Genomic DNA, 19,975 nt, shown 5'->3' with positions numbered 1-19,975 from the left:
AGTTGAAGAAGGGTGGGCATGTGGTTTCGGTAATAAATTAACTTAAATACCATGCAGAAGAGAGGCTGCCTGGAGCTGACTGTTTTCCGGTAAGAAGTCAACATTATCACCCCAGTTGGGATACAAACATAGAATCTTGCTGTTTTTGAAGGTCCAAAAAGGGCCTAAGCAATAAAAGTGAAAGTCCACGTTTCAAAAAGCTGTCATCGGATTTGCAGCTAACTTGGAATATATTCTGTGTGTTTTCAACATACTCTTTCCCATGATCCAGAAACATCAGTTATTTAACAAAGAGGTTTATTTAGGAGGGAGTAAAAAATAGGGGGCGGGGGGTGGAATACCAAGCTGCAAAGGGTGACAAAAAGTTTATTTGAAAATCCACAAAGCATGACTGTGTCAACAGCTCTGGAGTCCAGGGTGTGGAGGATTAACCTGTGTTTACATACATCCAAATCTGTTTTCTAAAGGCATGTGTTTTAAATGCCAAAAATGATCTCCATGAGAGAAATGGAAGCCAGTTTGTTTAATGCGAAAACTGCCTAGTACCACTACGGTCACGTATAGTCTTAGCTGGGTTAATAGCCAACAAAGAAAAAACCACTGCCAGCAGCATTCACTTCATAGTAACAACACTGCAGATGGCCTGGGGCAAAGCCAGGTACATAGAACGCCATTTTTCAGATAAAGTTTGTATTCAAATGGGATTTCTTAGAGCTCTGCATTCATTCAAAGCCCTTTTGGGCTTGGAAGTATAGTTTAGGGCTCATGGCAAGGTCATCTCAACAACAGCCATTCTTTTAGATATTGGAAAACAAAATTTTTACAGTGAACTTCCTTTAATAGAAGAAAAATAATGAGTTAAAACCCATCTGACAAGAGGCAATTTTCCCTCAAAGTTGACCAGTTCTTCACCTTGAAGTGTTATTATACTCAATAAATGAGAGAGTAAGGATTAGTCTTGTGGCTGCATCTACGTCTCCAGGGACTTACTGTTACTCTGCTAAACATTGCTGAATTCAGTGTTTGCCGGATGAAAGATGGAGTTCAAAGAACTGCACCCTCAAGCAGAATTTCTCATTCGATTTAACAGAAAACAACTTCATACACAAAGCAAAAGTGATTTTAGCTACTCAGTACTACTAAGTATTACCTAAGGTACAAAATGTCCAGTTCAATGCAACCACCGAGAATCCATATATTTTAATAGAAAAGCTATCAGGATGGTGGGCCAGCATCTGTTGGCTTTCTAATTTGGAGAGTAACACAAGGCACAGGAGATCAAATATACTCCCAAGTTCCCTAAGGGTTAAAGGCCTGGCTATTCACCACCACTGGCCTGAGACTTAGGAGACCAGCAGTTACATAATTACATAAGGGCTCTAGACCTCCGTTCTCTTTCTTCATTTACAAGGACAGAGAATTAAATCAGTTAACATTATAGGGCTCCTCCAGATCAAATATTCTATTAAACTCAAGCTATTCAAAAACTTGTAAGTTTCAGTTGAATTCTGAAGAAAGAAGGGTCCATAAAAACATTTCTTTTAAGCAAATAATATACGGTTGGACCCTCCGTATCTGCAGGTTCCGCATTCATGGATTCAACCAACTCGAATCAAAAATATTCAGGGGAAAAAAATTCCAGCAAGTTCCAAAAAGCAAAACTTGAATTTGCCTCATACAGGCAACTATTTACATAGCATTTACATTGTATTGGGTATCATAAGTAATCTAGATATAAATTTCAAGTATACAGGAGAATGTGTTCAGGTTACATGCAAATATTTCCCCATTTTATATTAGAGACTTCAGCATCCTTGGATTTTGGTATCTGCAGGGGTCCTGGAACCAATCCCCCCATGGATACTGAGGGTTTCGGTAATAAATTAACTTAAATACCATGCAGAAGAAAGGCTGCCTGGAGCTGACCTTTGCTTTCAGGGAAAGCAAATCTGAGTACAACTGACTCCACTGAGTTATAATACCACTTCTGAGAGTACCTTAAAAGGTTATACATATCATAATAATATTCATTTTCATAGTTGGAACACTTGGCTCATAGGTATTTGATGTATACATTCTAGGGAGTTAAATCTGGCAAAGTGCTTTAAGCCAGATTTGCTTCTGAAACTCCATTTCTAAAATGAAATGTAAGTTGTATCAGTTACATACATATACATATATATACCTACTTACCTATCAATCTATATAAAATGTATGTACCAGTTTTATGCCTCAGGCATATTTCTGGTTCTTTGAAGTTACTATCTATGAATTTCCCTTGAGAACGTACCACTTTTAAAAAACAGCTTAATTTTACCTCCTAAATATAGATTCACTTTTTGCTATATACTGTTAATTAGATTTTTGTTTTCCCAGAGAGATTCATTATTGAACATATCACAATCACATGGTCTGGCTTACACATAAAAACCCTGAAAGGTTCATTTCCATGAGTAATGGCGGCGACAGATTTGCCTATCGTTTGTATCCCCAGCAGAAGAGTATAAGCATACATGGTTTGATAAATCACCAGTGTGACTTTCACAAATATTAACTACGATAAAAACATACACATATACAAATAAAGTGTCCTACCCTATAAAAATGTTTGAATTATGAACATTAAACTAGTAATGGGACAAAAACGGTCTTATTGAGGGACATGTATACTGGCAGAAGTACAACATAAATACAGGTTTTTAAAAGACGCTGCTCTAAAAATTCAGTTTTTGAAAAAATGAAGCAAAAATTAAAAATTGGGACCCACTTACCAGTCTGTTTTCATCAAATACTTCAAACAAGAGTCTGTGATTAGATGGGTTTACCTATGAGGGACAGAAATAATATTTTTTAAATGGGCAGAAATAATTCAAGGAATGAAATAAGAGACTGAAAGAATAAAATGCTTTATAACACACCCAAATCAACTGTGTAATATAAACAATTAACCTGCTCTTTCATCAACTAAATCAAGTTTTCTATTATTGATTTCTATTATTATTCTACGCCTAATATTTAGATATATCAGAAGAATAAAACGCTTAATTTTAAGCTGCTTTTCTAACGTAAGAAAGGATAATTCTAAGTAGTTTTTTTTTTTTTTTTTTTTTGCGGTACACGGGCCTCTCACAGTTGTGGCCTCTCCCGTTGCGGAGCACAGGCTCCGGATGCGCAGGCTCAGCGGCCATGGCTCACGGGCCCAGCCGCTCCGCGGCATGTGGGATCTTCCCGGACCGGGGCACGAACCCGTGTCCCCTGCATCGGCAGGCGGACTCTCAACCACTGCACCACCAGGGAAGCCCCTAAGTAGTTTTTAACAGTTGCTAAATCTCCCCTAAAAAGGCATCCTCGTGCCTGTACACCAAAGGCTACATCCTCACAAAGGTCTACGCCTGAGGAAATTTCTTAGGCCTAATAATAAAAGCAATGATAAAAAATAATGAAGAAAATAGTAAAAAGCGGCTCTTTACCATTGTGTGCGTACTTTTTAGGCACTATCTCCTTTATTAAATATCAAAAACACATGATCTCATTTATTCTCAAAGCAGCCCTATGATGTATAACTGTCACCCCAGTTTTACAAATGAGGAGCTGAGCCCAGCAGGGGAAGGTAACTTGCCTAGGAGCTGGTTATGCAGGGCAACCAGGAGCCCCACCAGGTCTGGCCTGCGAGTCTCCAGAGCCCATGGTTCGAGCCATTAGAGACACAAAGAAATAAAAGATGGCCCCTCTTCCAGCAACTGTGGGGTCAATGTCAGAGCTACTGGGCTTTCGATGTCTTTTTGTTTCTTTCTGTCTCTTTACCCCAACCTCACTGAAATAGCAGACATCATCCTTCTGACTCAAGTATTCAATATCATTTAGTTAAGAACCAACCACGTGTGGGACATGGTGGGAAGTGTTCTCATCTCTATCATTGTACGTAAATCCTGGAAAACAACCTTACCAAGTGAGGATTCCTCTCTCCTAATGAGAGATGAGGAGCCTGTGGGGAGTGCAAGTCCTTGGGGGGGGGGCTTCTCCAGGGTTGGAAAAGATGTAAGTGGTAGGATCCAGGTCCACCATCACTAAGTAGAGGGAGGGAGAAGGGAATGAAATAACATTTGCTGGTACAGAGAACACGACTTGTGCTTCTGACCCCTTGGCTTGTTCTTAGCCTAGTGACGGAGCAGGCAGGTGGGTAGGGGGCTTAGTGTCTGTTTGAAAGCTCAGTGAAGGGTTGTACTGCTGCCCAGTGCATCCACAGGCTGTTGCAGAAGCTGGCATACAGTAAGCACTCAATAAAGATTTGTGCAATGAATACAACAAAAATGTTTTTTTAAATGCCCCCCCCCAAAATCGAGTTTACATATGTTTAGAGCTAATATAAGTTGAAAAAAACCTTGGATGTATTAAAGTTTACAGAAATGTGGCCAAGGTGTTAAACTGAAAGAAGTCTAAGTAATTTGGAGTATTACAAGTGGAAAGCTGTATCTGAGAGTTAGCTACGGGAAAGCTGTATCTGAGAGTTAGCTACGGGCCAATAATATCTATCTGCCCCCATTACTTTTTCAGTCCTTCATGAAGTAATTTAAAATACATCTGGTAGAGGCTACACATAGGATCTCACCAAGTATTAAAATATCAGTGCCATATTTTAGCTCTGAACATGATAGAAAACAGATGTCGTATATAGTGATCTAAGTTCGGAGCACATAAGACACCATTGTGATTGAAAGGAAGAAATGAGGACCAATTATAACGAGTCTAATGGTAATATTGTTCTTTGGGAAGCTACACGAATCAGAAGATCTTATTTAGAGCATTTCTGGAAGTAGAGTAGTTTTTAATATCACAACTATACAGATGATAAAAATTAATTCATCCTGAAGAGAAAAAAAAACCCTCTTTTCCATTAAATACCTGAGCAGCTTAATATTTTCGAAATTTCAGTACAAAAAACAAAGCAACTGCAAAAACTCACTGAATAGTAGTCTCCATTAATTCACAGAATTCAGTCTTTCTACACATAACTCTTCTGGATATTAAATATAAAAGGTTGAGGAAATTTACCTAATTTGGTGATATTTAAACTCCAGAAGTAGTTTTATATTACACACATACACTCACACTGAATCTTTGAATTGTAAAAATTTTCTTTCCTAATTGGAACATGACTGGCAACCTTTAGGCTTCTTTTTAATCATGTTGCTTCTACTGGGTTCGTGTCTCATAGAAAAAATTAAGCTCTTGTTTTAATTATATTTTACCTTATTTTTTTTAAAGAAAAACTTGCATAGAAAAGCTAAAATATGGTTATTTGGATGACTTTCTTTTTGTTTCCCTCAAACATCCCAAAATGAAACAAGTCCAGATTTTGTTACCACTAGTCACAGTTTTTAAAAATTTGGGGCACATTAGGAAGCTACCCAACCATTTCTCCTCTTAAAAGGAATTTCATAATAAAAATTTAACAGATGTCACTCAATGTGAGTCTGTTGTGATAATATATCTATCTAGTTATCAATAACAATTATTACCCACGCCAAAAAAGAAAAACTTACTCTAAAATAAAATTCTTCATTCCACTTTGGGTTCAGCGTCTGGAAGAGAAATCATCTTGTAATTTATTTTACAGTCTTTGAAACATTAACAGTTACTAGTACAATGCAGTCCACACAGTTGCTTAAACTTTTTCTCCCCCCCCCCACTAAAAAAACAGCTAAGAGATTTTCAAAATGGCAATAAAGGAAGCATTTAGTCAATTATCTGAGACTATTCTATCAATCAAACTAGATGGGGATGGGATGTATTTATGAAACAGATGATTCACAGGTAAGAAACCATAAATTTCATGCTATCAACCAGAAGGAATAACGTCAGGGACCTACAAAGAGCCATCATCGTGAAAACAAAGATATTCTTCAAGAAATTAACACTGATAGGATTATTCTATCAAGAAGGAAATGAACTTTGCTTATTTCCCTCAACCTGCTACAAATCTCTCTTGGAGAGGGATGAAGCAGGTGGAAGAGGGGTGACAGGGTCCACTATTTATACAAAAACTGAAATCTGAAGACATTTTATAAAGAACAATATTGATGATCAGATTATATAACATGAGAAAACTCTGCCAGTTATAAACCAAAAGTGAACTCTTTTCCCCCAAATAACCAGGTTTAAAAATATTCATCTACCTATCCTTCCATCCTTCTCTCTACCCATCCACACCCATCCATCCATCCATCCATCCATCTCCACATCAATCCATATAAACATACATCTCACAAGGACATGGAAAGATACTTTTGTCCTCAGCTTGGATAAAAGATGGACTACCAAACAGCCTTTGAAACTAAGATGAAACATACTATGGGAGAATACATTTACACATGTGTTTGTGCATTTGGACATGCATCATACTCTGAAATAAACACCTCTCTCAAAAAGTCTATGTAAAAATTTGAGACTGAAAAATCACCACCTCACCAAGAACTACAGTATTTTAAAGTTAGAATGCTATTTGTCTTTATCAATCTATTTCCTTTAAAAACTAGTGCAGGAAGCAGCAGCAAAATAATAGCAACACAAAGCACCATAAAAAAATAAACTGAATTTGTACAACATTGAACTGGCATTAAAGAAAGAAAAATCAGCAATTTCCCCACCCACAACTCCACGGGGCGTTTAACCCTAAATAAAGGGGTTTCACACTTCTAGCTGTGAATGAGCCGGGGATGGTAACGAGTGAGAGGGCTGGGAGGAGGAAGGGGGAGAGGTGGGAGCAGGCCCAGGTCCGCCACGGGCTGCAGCCGGTCCGGAGCCCAGCTTCACGGAAATGCAGAGGGGGAGAGGCAAAGGACAGGTGAGGGAAGGAAACGGACAGGTGAGACCACAACACGCATGAAGGACCAGGCACCCGGCCCCGAGGAGAGGACGATGAAAACAGTTCTTAAACCCGGGCGCAGCACAGAAATACTAACCAGGAGGCTGGCTGCCGAGCGAGGCAGACAGCGCAGCCCCGGCTGCGGAGCGACACCCTCTACCGTGGAGCGGAGGGAGGAGGACCTCCCCTCGGAAGGAAACACATTTCAGGATCCCCGACTGCCGGCTTTGGTGGCTTTGGTGGCTTCTCTGCTCCCTCCGCGTCTGGCAGGCAATCAGGTCCCCGACTGCCTTCCCTGCAAGGCGGGCCTCCCGCCCCGCTGGAAACTCAACCAGCGGCAGCGCCCAACAGGGAACAATGGCCTCCGTCCTTCACAGGAATCCTCCCCACTCATCAAAATACCGGCTCCTGTTCGCTAAACTGATTTTCAGTGCCAGTCGGAATGCCAGGTGGAAGGCACGCTAGACTGCTGTGTCTTCCTTACAGAAAATGACCTGGCCGTAGACCCCTGGCGTCTGCACGACGGCAGGAGAATGGCCATTTTTTAAAAGCCGTCCGTCACGCTCTCCAGGAACTGCTTATCACACAGAGTGTTAAGACTGTTTACCCCGCAAAGGTGGGGAGGGAAAAATAATAGTAATCTGTAAGTAATACTGAAGCACAGATAAGAACAGTACTTCTGATAGAAAACATGCATCTTCAATAAATGCTCCAAATATGGAGTAAATATATGTTTTAATATATTTTATAGATAGATATACAGAAACATGGAGATAGATAAATTAGGATATAATTATGGATATAAATCTATGTTCTAATATATTTTATAGATGTATATAAAAACATGGAGATAGATGAGTTAAGATATAATTATGGATATATGTTTTAGTATATTTTATAGATGTATATAAAAATATGGAGACAGATGAATTAAGGTATAATTATGGAAACAAACCTTTAATGAAATCATGGGTGTAAAATTTAGAAAAGTGAAACATACACACACACAAATGTGTAGTTTTACTGTTAATATTTTTTATTTGTTTTTGTGTAGCTAAGCAGTATTTTGCTTCCTTTGGTAATACCTGTTTTAAGTTAAACCATTCCCTTTGTGTCTACCAAATCCACAAGCCACTCCATTTCATTAAATGTATTTTAAATTGCTTTAAATTTCTTTTCATAAACAAGCCAACAAGAACAAGTCCTTGTTTTGCTTTATTCTTTGCAGGGAAAAAAATTCCTACTTGTAATAATGCATATTTTAATACTGTTTTTATAGTCACTTAACTAAAAGCCAAAACTGGTATCTTGGGTTAACACTGAACAGTCTGAATTGAATTTATAGATTTCATACTGAGAGATGCTTAAAATGCAAATATTGCCATCTTAAAATATAAACTTCTACAGAGCTCAAAGACATAATTTAATGAGATTTAATTATGACTTAAAAGATGTTTAATTAAGGATGGACCTTACCTTTTTAATTGTTTTTGTCTGTACCAAAGCAAGTTCTCTATTCTCATCTGCTACGTACAATGAAAGTTTCACATATGGATCACTGTAAGAAAAAATAGGATTTATATTTTTCATTTTAAAAATACAAAAAGGAAAGTAGCCATAACCTAACTGAAAATGCGAAAATATCACTTAATGACCAGCTTGTGTAAATTTCACAAACTAAGCAGTAACATTTTCAACATGCTTATAACTAGGTAAATATACTGAGGAAAGTTTCTATCACCTAGAACCAAGGATGTTTATTTAAAAGCAAAACTAACATCAAACTCGTATTCTAATTTTAAAGATCATCTTCTCTATTCTTAATTCAAAACAATTAATCTCCCATAGTATTTTTTCTAAACACAATCAGATTCTGAAAAGATTACAAGAAAAATTATTAAAAGGAATATAAAATTTGTTCAGACTAGTAAAATCTAGCTAGAAAATTTGGTTTGCATCTTATTTATATTCTGATTTTCATTACGTTGGTAAAAATTATTTTTCTTTCAGTAGAGATAAAAAGGCATTGTTCATCTAAGTCAACATATACCTTATAGATTAAAACAAAAACATACACACAAAAAATTAAAGCCCAGTATGTCAACAGAGTTGCCCAAAGTTACAGATTTTAGTAAAGTCTTGATTAAATTTCAGGTTTCCTGACTACAAGTTCCAGAGTTCCTATCATTTCCTTGGGAAACTGAAAACTTTTAGCCAGAAGTATATTGAAAGGATTACTTAATGTGAATTATCTACTAAGAGCTTGGTAAGTCCACTCCTCACAAGTTCCGGAGTTGCTAACACTGGGATAGCTCAAATCTAGTTAAACTATAAGAATTTGGGATCCAGGTTCTTCTGTTTTACACCTGAGATCCTTAAAGTCATAGGAAGGGCCTTCATGTATTCAATCCCCAAATTTTCACTCATCTAATTATCGACAGTGGATGATTTATTTCTATCCAATTTGAGAGTTATCCTTTAGTAGTTATACATACCACGACTATTAACCCTTATTTTGCAACTTCCAGGGTATTTCTAAAGATTATACAGAGTATCATAAAATGCTTAAGACTATATTGGTGTATATTAGATAGCTCAATAAATATGCCGTGAAATCCCTTAAGGAAAGAGAACGGTGTGATAAAATGAAAAGTTTAGTACTAACAGGACTATACTTGATATCCAAAAAACAGAAATCAGAAGTCAGTGAAGGGTTTCCCTGGTGGCGCAGTGGTTGGGAGTCCGCCTGCCGATGCAGGGGACGTGGGTTCGTGCCCCGGTCTGGGAGGATCCCACGTGCCGCGGAGCGGCTGGGCCCGTGAGCCATGGCCGCTAGGCCTGTGCGTCCGGAGCCTGTGCTCCGTGGCGGGGGAGGCCACGGCAGTGGGAGGCCCGCGTACCGCAAAAAGAAAAAAAAAAAGAACAGTCAGTGAAAAATATTGTTGGTGTCTATGTGTAGTATTTATTACCCGTAAGATGCATCTCAGTGGAAGCTACACCCCATCTCCTTAAATAAACACACAAAAAAACACTAGAATTTTCTCAGTTATATTCTGAGTAAACATTTTTATTTTTAACATTCTGGTTTACAAGAAGGTATTAGTCAACCCTTTGTCACTTAACCATAAACCACAGATGCTCTTTCACTAAAGAACATCTAACCAGATGTACCTACTTCTCCTTACTTGGACACCCTCAGCCTCAGAATAAAGATGAACCAAGAACCAGAACCTAATCTAGGTCTAAAGACCCCAAGAACACCTTCCTAATCAGAGCCATGGTCTGGGTCTGATCAGGAGTATAATTCTAGGTCAGTGGTTCTCAGACTTGAACGTATCACAACTGCCTGGGGGCGGGAGTAGTTAAAACACAGATTGCTGGGCCCCAACCCCGAATGCCCCCAAAAGATCTAGTAGGTCTGGGGTGGGACCATAGAATTTGCATCTCAAATAAACGCCCAGTGATGGTGGTGCTCCTGAGTCAGGAATCACACTCTGAGAGCCACTGTTCTACATGGTATTTGAAAAGAGTATTTTCTAGTTATAGAAACCCGTTTTCTATTTCCAGCCACCAAGCTATTGCTAAAAAGAGCTCACGGCCTGATATCTGTTATCTCAATAGGCTCCCAGTACGCCATGGAGGTGCATGCACGCTCGTACACACACACACACACACACACACATTACAGAGAAGACACAAAACTCTGCTGACTGCCATCGCTTCTTTTCATGCCCCCTGGCTGGCACGACTGCTGCCTATTATATAACTGCAATAAAGAGCTAGACACTCACTTTAATGGAACATCCACATTCTTCCTCTAATCATTTACTGACCTCAGTTTATATCCCCTGAATAGTTCACAGTGAGTGACACATGCAGTTGGGGGTTGAGGGTGGGGTCTCTGAGGCTGGGACAATGTCCCCCAGCTGTGACAAGGCAGACATGTCTGGGCCTGTCTTGAGTGTTCATCCAGGCAGAAGTAGGTACTACGGTGACTATGTGAAAGATTAACCAGGAAACTTCCTGGAAGAAAATTCAAGGTGAACAGAGAACCAAAGGCCAAGGGTGGGAGCTGGTGAAAGGACAGTAGGAGCAAGTTCAAGGGACGGGAGCACAGGGCTTGGGATGGGCTGGTGAAAGGATGGTAGGGTGTAAGTTCAAGAGTGGGGGGGCTGGAGTGGGGAGGGGAGCCAGCTGTCCAGATCTGTCTCCCTTTCCAAGGGTACAGCAGTACCACTCCCATCAACAAATGTTTACACAACACCGACTACACTCCCAGGAGTGCGCAACAAAAAGGATTAAACAAAAGAAGGATCAAAGGTCAAAAATGGACACTCATAGATAAAGAAGATGTGGTACATACATACAATGGAATACTACTTGGCCATTAAAAAAAACCAAAATAATGCCATTTGCAGCAACATGGATGCAACTAGGGATTATCATACTAAGTGAAGTCAGTCAGAAAAAGAAAGACAAATACCATATGATGTCACTTATATGTGGAATCTAAAATATGACACCAATGAACCTGTCCATGAAACAGAATCGGGTGCACAGAGAATCGACTGGTGGTTGCCAAGGGGTGGGGTGTGGGGAGGGATGGAGTGGGAGATTGGGGTTAGCAGATGCAAACTTATATATAGAATGGATAAACACAAGGTCCTACCGTACAGCACAGGGAACTATAGTCAATATCCTGTGAGAAACCATGTCATATTTTCAAATGGAAAACATGAAAAAGAATGTATATGTACATATAACTGAGTCACTTTGCTGTACAGCAGTAATTAACACAACGTTGTAAATCAACTATACTTTAATAAAAAATAAAATGTGTTTAAAAAGATAGTTAGGGCTTCCCTGGTGGCGCAGTGGTTGAGAGTCCGCCTGCCGATGCAGGGGACACGGGTTCGTGCCCCGGTCCGGGAAGATCCCACATGCCGCGGAGCGGCTGGGCCCGTGAGCCGTGGCCGCTGAGCCTGCGCGTCCGGAGCCTGTGCTCTGCGATGGGAGAGGCCACGACAGTGAGAGGCCCGCGTACCGCAAACAAAACAAAACAAAACAAAACAAAACAAAAAAGATAGTTAAAAAAAAAAGAGGACACTCATGAATGGCCTCCCCTAGCTCAGCTGAGTAAGGATGACAACATCTTCCCATTTCACCAAGGGGAAGGCTGGAGCAGAAAGCTGTGACACAAACAGGGCATCAAGCATCAGAAAATGAGCAGGAAGATGCCAGAGCAGCCTGAGCAGCAATCAGTTCTACCCCCACTATTAGCACAACTGAAACCAGCACCATCATGACCGTCACCACTGCCACCAGCCCAGCACCCAACCACCATCAAGCATCCATGCTGCACCTGGCAAATGTTTATATGCAGTATCTCATTCCACCCTCACCACAAGCTTATGAAGTTGGCACGTTTTTCAGATGAGAAAATGAGACAGAAATCAAGCAGCTTGTCCCACGTTAAACAGGAAGCAGGGGAGATGGGACGGAACACAGGCGTGCTTGCTCCAGAATCCCACCCTCTGAGTGCGTGGATCCAGCCTTGCTGCAATACGCTATGCTGACCACCAGGAGACCCAGCTGGAAGAAGTGTCTAGGGCAGGAGTTCCCCCAATTCTGGAAAACATTTCGTGCCGTAACTGCTATTATGACCTAATTTTTATCGGATTATCTTATCCAAGTCTGGTGGAGGAACAAGACTCTTGGGCTAAGTGTCTACCTTTAAGGAAGGTCGCACCTTTGAGATCTTATCTCCTTTTCAACACTCCAAAGAGCCAGCTGTGTGACCTTGGACAAGCCACTTGAGCAGGCTGAACCTCGACTTTTGTATCTCGAAAAACAAGTGGTTGGGGCTTCCCTGGTGGCGCAGTGGCTGAGAGTCCGCCTGCCGATGCAGGGGACATGGGTTCGTGCCCCGGTCCGGGAAGATCCCACATGCCGCGGAGCGGCTGGGCCCGTGAGCCATGGCCGCTGAGCCTGCGCGTCCGGAGCCTGTGCTCCGCAACGGGAGAGCCCACAACAGTGAGAGGCCCGCGTACCGCAAAGAAAAAAAACAAGCAAACAAGTGGTTGGACTAAATCAGTGGTTTTCAAACTGCAGGCTCGACAGAGCCTTAGTTCTGCGTAACTATCTCAGGATAACTACAGGCTACCATTTCCACCTTAATCTGTTTTATATATGGGTTGTTCATGTTAGAATATTTTTGGACAGGGTTCTATAACTTAAAAAAATGAAGTTTAAAGCCAGTGGACTGGATGATCCCTTTTGGTTAGGATATTCTGAATCTCAGAAGAATTCAGACTCACTTCTCTTCATTCCTAATAACAATAGCCCAGCCCATCCTAAGTAAACACGGATTGGCTTCCTAAAGATATGGCAGGAAGAGGGGATAACACCCTATCCTCTGCACCAGGGCAGGAAGGGTGAAGCCCACAGTTGTATGAGAACCCCCCCTTGATCATCACTGGGCTGGTATTTTCTTACACACATTACCAGCTCTAACGAACTTACCTATGAGGTATCAAAAACATATCACCTGAGCAATAACCAAAACAAAAGGCAGGCAGGTGTGCATGTGTGTTGGGGGAGGGGCAAGGCTGAGGGACAGCAAGCCTCATCACCAGCTTCTTTTCAAAAGCTTGCTTGTTGTTTTAACCCCTGACGGCCTTCATCTGAGTGTGATGCTCCGCAGCAGTGGTGAGAGGAAGAATTCAGTTCCCAGAGACTTTTTCACACTGACTTGAGCCGTCTGATAGAGGCAGCCGTTCTGGAAGAAGCTTCTGCCCTCTGAAGCTTTACTTCTCAGATCTCACACTCTCCACACCTTTACTATGAAAGGCTGGCCAAATCCTGAGGTCAATGGTAGGTTATGTTCAAGACTTACCTCCCCCCAGCTAGACCACCAGAAGGTTTAGGAAAGACACATAAAAAGCTCATCAGCAGCTTCTATTATGGGGAGTAGACACAGGGTACAGCTATAGGGGCAGAGGTTCTGGTTTTCATGTTACTCCCTGTACACTGAAGATTTCTGTTGCTGTTATTACCCAGTAATACATAATACTTTTATAATTTAAAAACAACCAGGAGGGCCATGGAGGGACGTAGGCAAGAAGACCATCTATCTCCTCGGCTGGCACTTCTTCATTTGGTGCCTTTGACCATCTCCACCGGAGTCTCAAATCTCAACTTCACCAACTCTCTAAGTGACCTTCAGACAGTCACCTAACCACTCTTAACTTCAGGTGGTTCATGAATGAAACGGGAATGATAATTCCTAACTCAGAGCATCATTGTAAGGACCAGAGAATATTATGTATTAATATTAGTAGCCACTTCAGCACCAAATACACAGTATGAGTGCCCTACTAATGACAGCTGTTGTCACTGATTCTGTTTTTTCCTCTCTTTCGAGATTTTTCGAGGTTCTCTGTTGCTCCTTCCAAGCCCCCTAACTTCTGCTGTGAATGCTGATCTAATCTGACACTGATTACCTTATAGTATAAACTGGGTGCCGGCCAACCACAGCACACTAAGTATCCCATGCTGCCTCTCAGCTCACTAAGTATTCCATGCTTCCTCATTATTCATGCTGTGTGGAAGCCCCATGGGGATCTGGGTGGAGATGATCACACTGGTAGTATTATTTACAACAAAACTCAACAGGAGTCACTCTTGGCAACAGTCACTGTCCTAGTGGCTGGTGTTCAGTGCAACTCATTAACAGTACTCTCTAGGAAGCTGAAGGCTTTGTGGATTAGAAGAGAAATGCTGTTTTCCAAACCTTTTGTTTTCTCTACATAGTGAAGCTATTTGGGTACTACATTCTTTCTCTTCAGCCTTTACAAGGAGACAAACTGATATTAGGATTCAAATAACATCCTAGTATTAACTGAGTACCTGCTACATTCCAGGCAAGGACACAGGCATCGGAAATAAAAGACACTGTCCCGGCCCCATTTGAATGGGCCACAGAAGTAAAGCGACGATGGTGACACGGTGTGCAGAGTACCCTGGCACACAACACTTCTAAGAGGAAGACCGCAGAACTACGGGGCGGCGTTGATCTTAACCAGGCTTCAAGAATTCAGAGACGGGTCTCATGCTACCTTTGTCACCATTAAGCGAAACCAGTACAGACGAGGTCATCTCTCGGGGAGAGGTGGAAATAAGACTTTCTGGGTTTCCCTGGTGCTCAACCTCCCGGGACACACTGAACACGGGCAGTGAGAGTCCTGATGCGTCACTACTGGGGTGACCCCCTCCGTCGGAGCCAGCCAGGTGTTCCCTGACAAACAACCGTTTGGAGAGGCTAGTCCTTTCGCACGGATCACTCGTTTTCATCAGACTAGTCCTGGATGAGATTGAGGTACTATTTTCAAGGTGGCAGGGCAGTGGAGGGGGAGGGGGAGGGGGAGAGGCAGGCGGAGGGCAGAGCTGCCTCCACAGGCAAGCGTTCAAGGGGAGTGACGTTCAGACTGCGGCCAGGCTGCAATGGCACTGCCTCGTCTACCAGCTGTTCACCTGTCTCTCCAAGAGACTTGGATGTTAGGAGAACAGTGAGAACAGCCTTCGTTTTTCAACCATGCCTCCTGAGGGAGTCCTCCGCCATCACCTGAAGGAAGCAATCATTCTTTCCCATAAAATGAAGTGGCTTAACATGCTGCTGGGAGAGTCTGTGAAAGGATTGTGTCTTTGTTCCCTGGGAGCAAAAAGCAGAGGTCTAATGTAGCATATTACACAACACTATAGGGCAAATTTATTTTGACTACCCCATGTATGACACACTAAACCTTAGCCAACCCAGAGAAAATTTCACTGGAAAACCTGTGTTGTTGAAGGTTTCCTCATACCTTTCCACTTTTACTATCATAGTTAGTCTTACATAAATTATTGGTATCTGTAATAAAGAAATAATGCAAAACACTTACAGAGCAATAAGAAAAACAATTACCTAGAAAGTGTGAGAGAATAAAACACATGAATATATGTGATAACATCAAAACTGAAGTTCTCATCTAACAGGTGGTCCCAGATGCAAAAATAGCTAACACTTTCTAAAGAGAGGCAGACATTTTAATCCTCTACTACTGCAAAGAAATTATCACAAGTGTTTCTGGAAAGCAGTATGCCAGGAGGTATCAAAACATTCAAGGAATCGATGCCTCTGATTCAACAAATCTATTTGTAAGGATTAATCCCAAAGAAATAATCAGAGATGCAGGCAAATATTTATCTGCAAAAGATACTCATTACAGCATCATATACAAGAAAACACTGGAAGCAACTTTCCAGTCCAAGAGAGAAGTGATTCAATTATGGTATAATCAGGCGCTAGAATATTATAAACCATTAAAGCATCTTTTCAAAGAATATTATTAATTGGGAGAAAATATGCATAGTATAACATTAAGGAATCAGCATGATCTAAAAATGTGACTAATTCTATATAGTCACATTTTTTTGTTGTTGTTAGTCAGTAATGCTTACAGTTTATTTACATGGGTAGCACTTAACATCTGTTATGCTTTCATGGTTACATGTTCCACACTAAGCATATATATATATATATATATATACACACACACACACACGCACGAAAGCAACTGACACATAACTAAAGTTAACAGTTGTTCTCTCTGGATTACAACTTTATGTATTATGTTTATTTTCTTCTTTGTGGTTTTTATTTTTCTCTAAATTTTCTACTGTGAGCAAGTACTACTTCTATAAGTACAAAAATTATGAAAATAACGATAATAGTTACACATACGCTACAGCTGTAACGTACTCTTCAGTGAGCCATGGAGCCCTGTAATTTCAGGGCTAGCCTAAAACCTTAATAACAAACCCAACAGAGCTTCAGATGTTTTTTCTACCCAGAAAATTGCCTTAAATGGGTGACTACTGAAGATATTTCAAAGAAATATGCACATATATGCTAGCCCTTGACATTTACTGAAAGGCATGAATTACACTTTGAAATACATCACTTGTCACCAACACTGACAATGAGTTGCTCTTAAATATGTATGACCTTTCAACAAATGCAAGAAAGCAATGGGTCTACTACAGACAGATGCATTTTTACCTTTGTCCAAGGTAGGTAAAGAGGCATTAAAACTTTATAGCTTAGGTGGAGGCATAACCCTCTCAGACTTCAAAGCTCCAGTAATCAAAACAGCATGGTACTGGCACAAAAACAGACATGTGGATCAGTGGAACAGAATAGAGAGCCCAGAAATACACCCACACACCTACAGTCAATTAATCTTTGTCAAAGGAGGAAAGGATATAGAATGGGGAAAAGACAGTCTCTTCAGCAAGTAGTATTGGGAAAGCTGGACAGCCGCATGTAAATCAATGAAGTTAGAACACACCCTCACATCATACACAAAAATAAACTCAAAATGGCTAAAAGACTTCAATATAAGACATGACACCATAAAACTAGAAGAGAACACAGGCAAAACATTCTCTGACATAACCTGTAGCAATGTTTTCTTAGGTCAGTCTCCCAAGGCAACAGAAATAAAAACAAAAATAAACAAATGGGACCTAATCAAACTTACAAGCTTTTGCACAGCAAAGGACACCATAAACAAAACGACAACCTACGGACTGGGAGAAAATACTTGCAAATGATGAGACCGACAAGGGCTTAATTTCCAAAATATACAAACAGGTTGTACAACTCAATAGTAAAAAGACAAACAACCCAATCAAAAAATGAGAAGGCCTAAATAGACATTTCTCCAAAGAAGACATACAGCTGACCAACAGGCACGTGAAAAGCTGCTCAACACTGCTAATCGTAAGAGAAATCCAAATCAAAACTACAATGAGGTATCACCTCACACCCGTCAGAATGGCCATCATTAAAAAGTCTACAAATAACAAATGCTGAAGAGGGTGTGGAGAAAAGGGAACCCTCCTACACTGTTGGTGGGAATGTAAATTGGTACAGCCACCAAGGAAAACAGTATGGAGGTTCCTTAAAACACTAAAAATAGAGTTTGTATATAATCCTGCAATCCCACTCCTGGGCATATATCCGGAGAAAACTATAATTCGAAAAGATATATGCACCCCAATGTTCACAGCAGCACTATTTACAATAGCCAAGACATGGAAACAACCTAAATGTCCATCAGCAGATGAATGGACAAAGAAGATGTGGTACATATATACAACGGAATATTACTCACCATAAAAAGAGGGAAATAATGCCATCTGTAGCAACATGGATGCACCTAAAGGTTATCATACTAAGTGAAGTAAGTCAGAGAAAGACAAATACCACATGACATCACTTATATGTGGAATCTAAAATATGACACAAATGAACTTATTTACAAAACAGAAACAGGCGCAGAAAGCAAACTTATGGTTACCAAAAAGGAAAGGGGGTGGGGGAAGGACAAATTAGAGTCTGCCATTAGCAGATGCCAACTATTATATATAGAATGGATAAACAACAAGGCCCTACTGTATAGCACAGTGAACTATATTCAATGTCCTGTGATAAATCATAATGGAAAAGAATATGAAAAAGAATGTATATATAACTGAATCACTTTGCTGTACACCAGAAACTGACACAACACTGTATATCAGCTATATATCAACTAAAAAAACCCAACAACTTTACAGCTTAGGCACGTCCTGTGAAGCTGCTGAAAATATACTTTTGGATATTTCAGGAATGACTTGGCTGTTTGGAGCAGCTTGTGGTTTGCCCCTATCCCAGCACCTCTGCAGTCACCCAAGTCTTGAAATGGCTAGTCAGGACCAACTCTCTCCTCGTCCTCTGCCATCCACAACCAGTCACCTGGGGGTCCCACCCTGGGTCCTACAGACCCTTTGGAGTCGGGGGGTGGGAGCAGTGCATGTACATCTGTTTATCTCTAACACATAAATACACAGCTCTGTTTATATCTATGTAGATATGCAGGAGCCCATGAAAATATTTAAGCCAGAAGAGTTTGTTTTTAAAGCAATTTGAATTAAGACCAATGTTTTCTTATCTTCTGCTACTGTATCATTCAGTGGCAATCACTAATAGGCAAAGTTCCACCTACAAATTACTAAAATGTTCATACAGCTGTCAAAGGAAGTGATAGCTGTGACATGCCTTTGTCTCCAGCATTTTCTATCACGTTTTTCCCATATACATGCAATCATCAGAGATTAAGAAACCACTTTTCTTTTATGTTAGTAATAGTTTAATAGAGGGACTTCCCCAGCGGTCCAGTGGTTAAGACTCCATGCTCCCAATGCAGGGGGCACGGGTTCAATCCCTGGTCAGGGAACTAAGATCCCACATGCCGCCCAGCGTGGCCTGAAAAAAAAAAAAAAAATTAAAAAAAAAAAAAAGAGAGCCAAGAGAGATAGCAACTCACAAAGCCGTAAGGAAACAGTTAAACCAAAAACTGCTCCCTTATCAGAAACTGTTCAGTAATTAATTCCTCAAATAGAGAGTCCACCATGTGCAAAGGACTGTAGTGGACACCAAGGGGGGAGGTCAAAAAAGTGGGGGGCAGGGGGATAGAGGTAAACAGATGCTGCCCTCAAAGAGGCTGTCTACCCCTGCTCCAGAGAAACCAAAGTCAGACAACAGTGAATGCAAATAATATGCAGATGTCGCCTTTATGAAAGTTGGCTATATACATATATTAAGAACTCAAAAAAGTCCAAAATTTTTATGTTTATTAGATGATCTGAAATGCAGGGATCATCTTATGAACAGAAATAATAACTTCCAGTATCATTTATTAAGCACTTTCTGAGTGTACAGCATTGTGCGTGGTGCCTTATGTATACACCATCTCTGATCTTCAGAATAACCCTGGTAAGCAGGATGTTAGTAATCCCCATTTCATGGATAAAGAAAAGATAATATCGTAGTACATACGTGCACACATGAAATGCTATGGAGCCATTAAAATGGTATTGATGAGGAACTTGATGTAGTTGCCTACACTTTGTCTACAAAGAAAGTTTAAAATTTTTAATTAAACTATATTAGCAATTAAAATTAAACTGTAAAAGCATATACACCTACTGCATTATAAATATACCAAACTATAAAATAGTGTTTAT

The 19,975-nt window shown here is 40.5% G+C and overlaps 1 protein-coding gene across 4 annotated transcripts in view; it reads right to left on the bottom strand.

Annotated features, from left to right (window-relative positions):
* NEDD4L (NEDD4 like E3 ubiquitin protein ligase) overlaps positions 1-19,975 on the bottom strand; it is a 355,791-nt gene that overhangs the window by 149,955 nt on the left and 185,861 nt on the right. For 3 of the 4 annotated variants that reach the window (XM_082641144.1, XM_082641145.1, XM_082641146.1), the window contains 3 exons: positions 8,342-8,423; positions 5,544-5,582; positions 2,772-2,825 (listed from right to left, as the gene is read on the bottom strand). In XM_082641144.1, coding sequence (XP_082497270.1) covers positions 2,772-2,825; positions 5,544-5,582; positions 8,342-8,423 — 175 coding nt within the window. Of the gene's footprint in view, positions 1-2,771; positions 2,826-5,543; positions 5,583-6,962; positions 7,055-8,341; positions 8,424-19,975 lie in introns of those variants that run through there. The other variant, XM_082641148.1, reaches the window with a different exon arrangement.

This window comes from Mesoplodon mirus (genome assembly GCF_964341445.2).
Source record: "Mesoplodon mirus genome assembly, chromosome: 13".
Lineage (NCBI taxonomy): Eukaryota > Metazoa > Chordata > Mammalia > Artiodactyla > Ziphiidae > Mesoplodon > Mesoplodon mirus.
The sequence above is the reverse complement of the archived record's forward strand: the minus strand, read 5'-3'. Positions and strand labels throughout refer to the sequence as shown.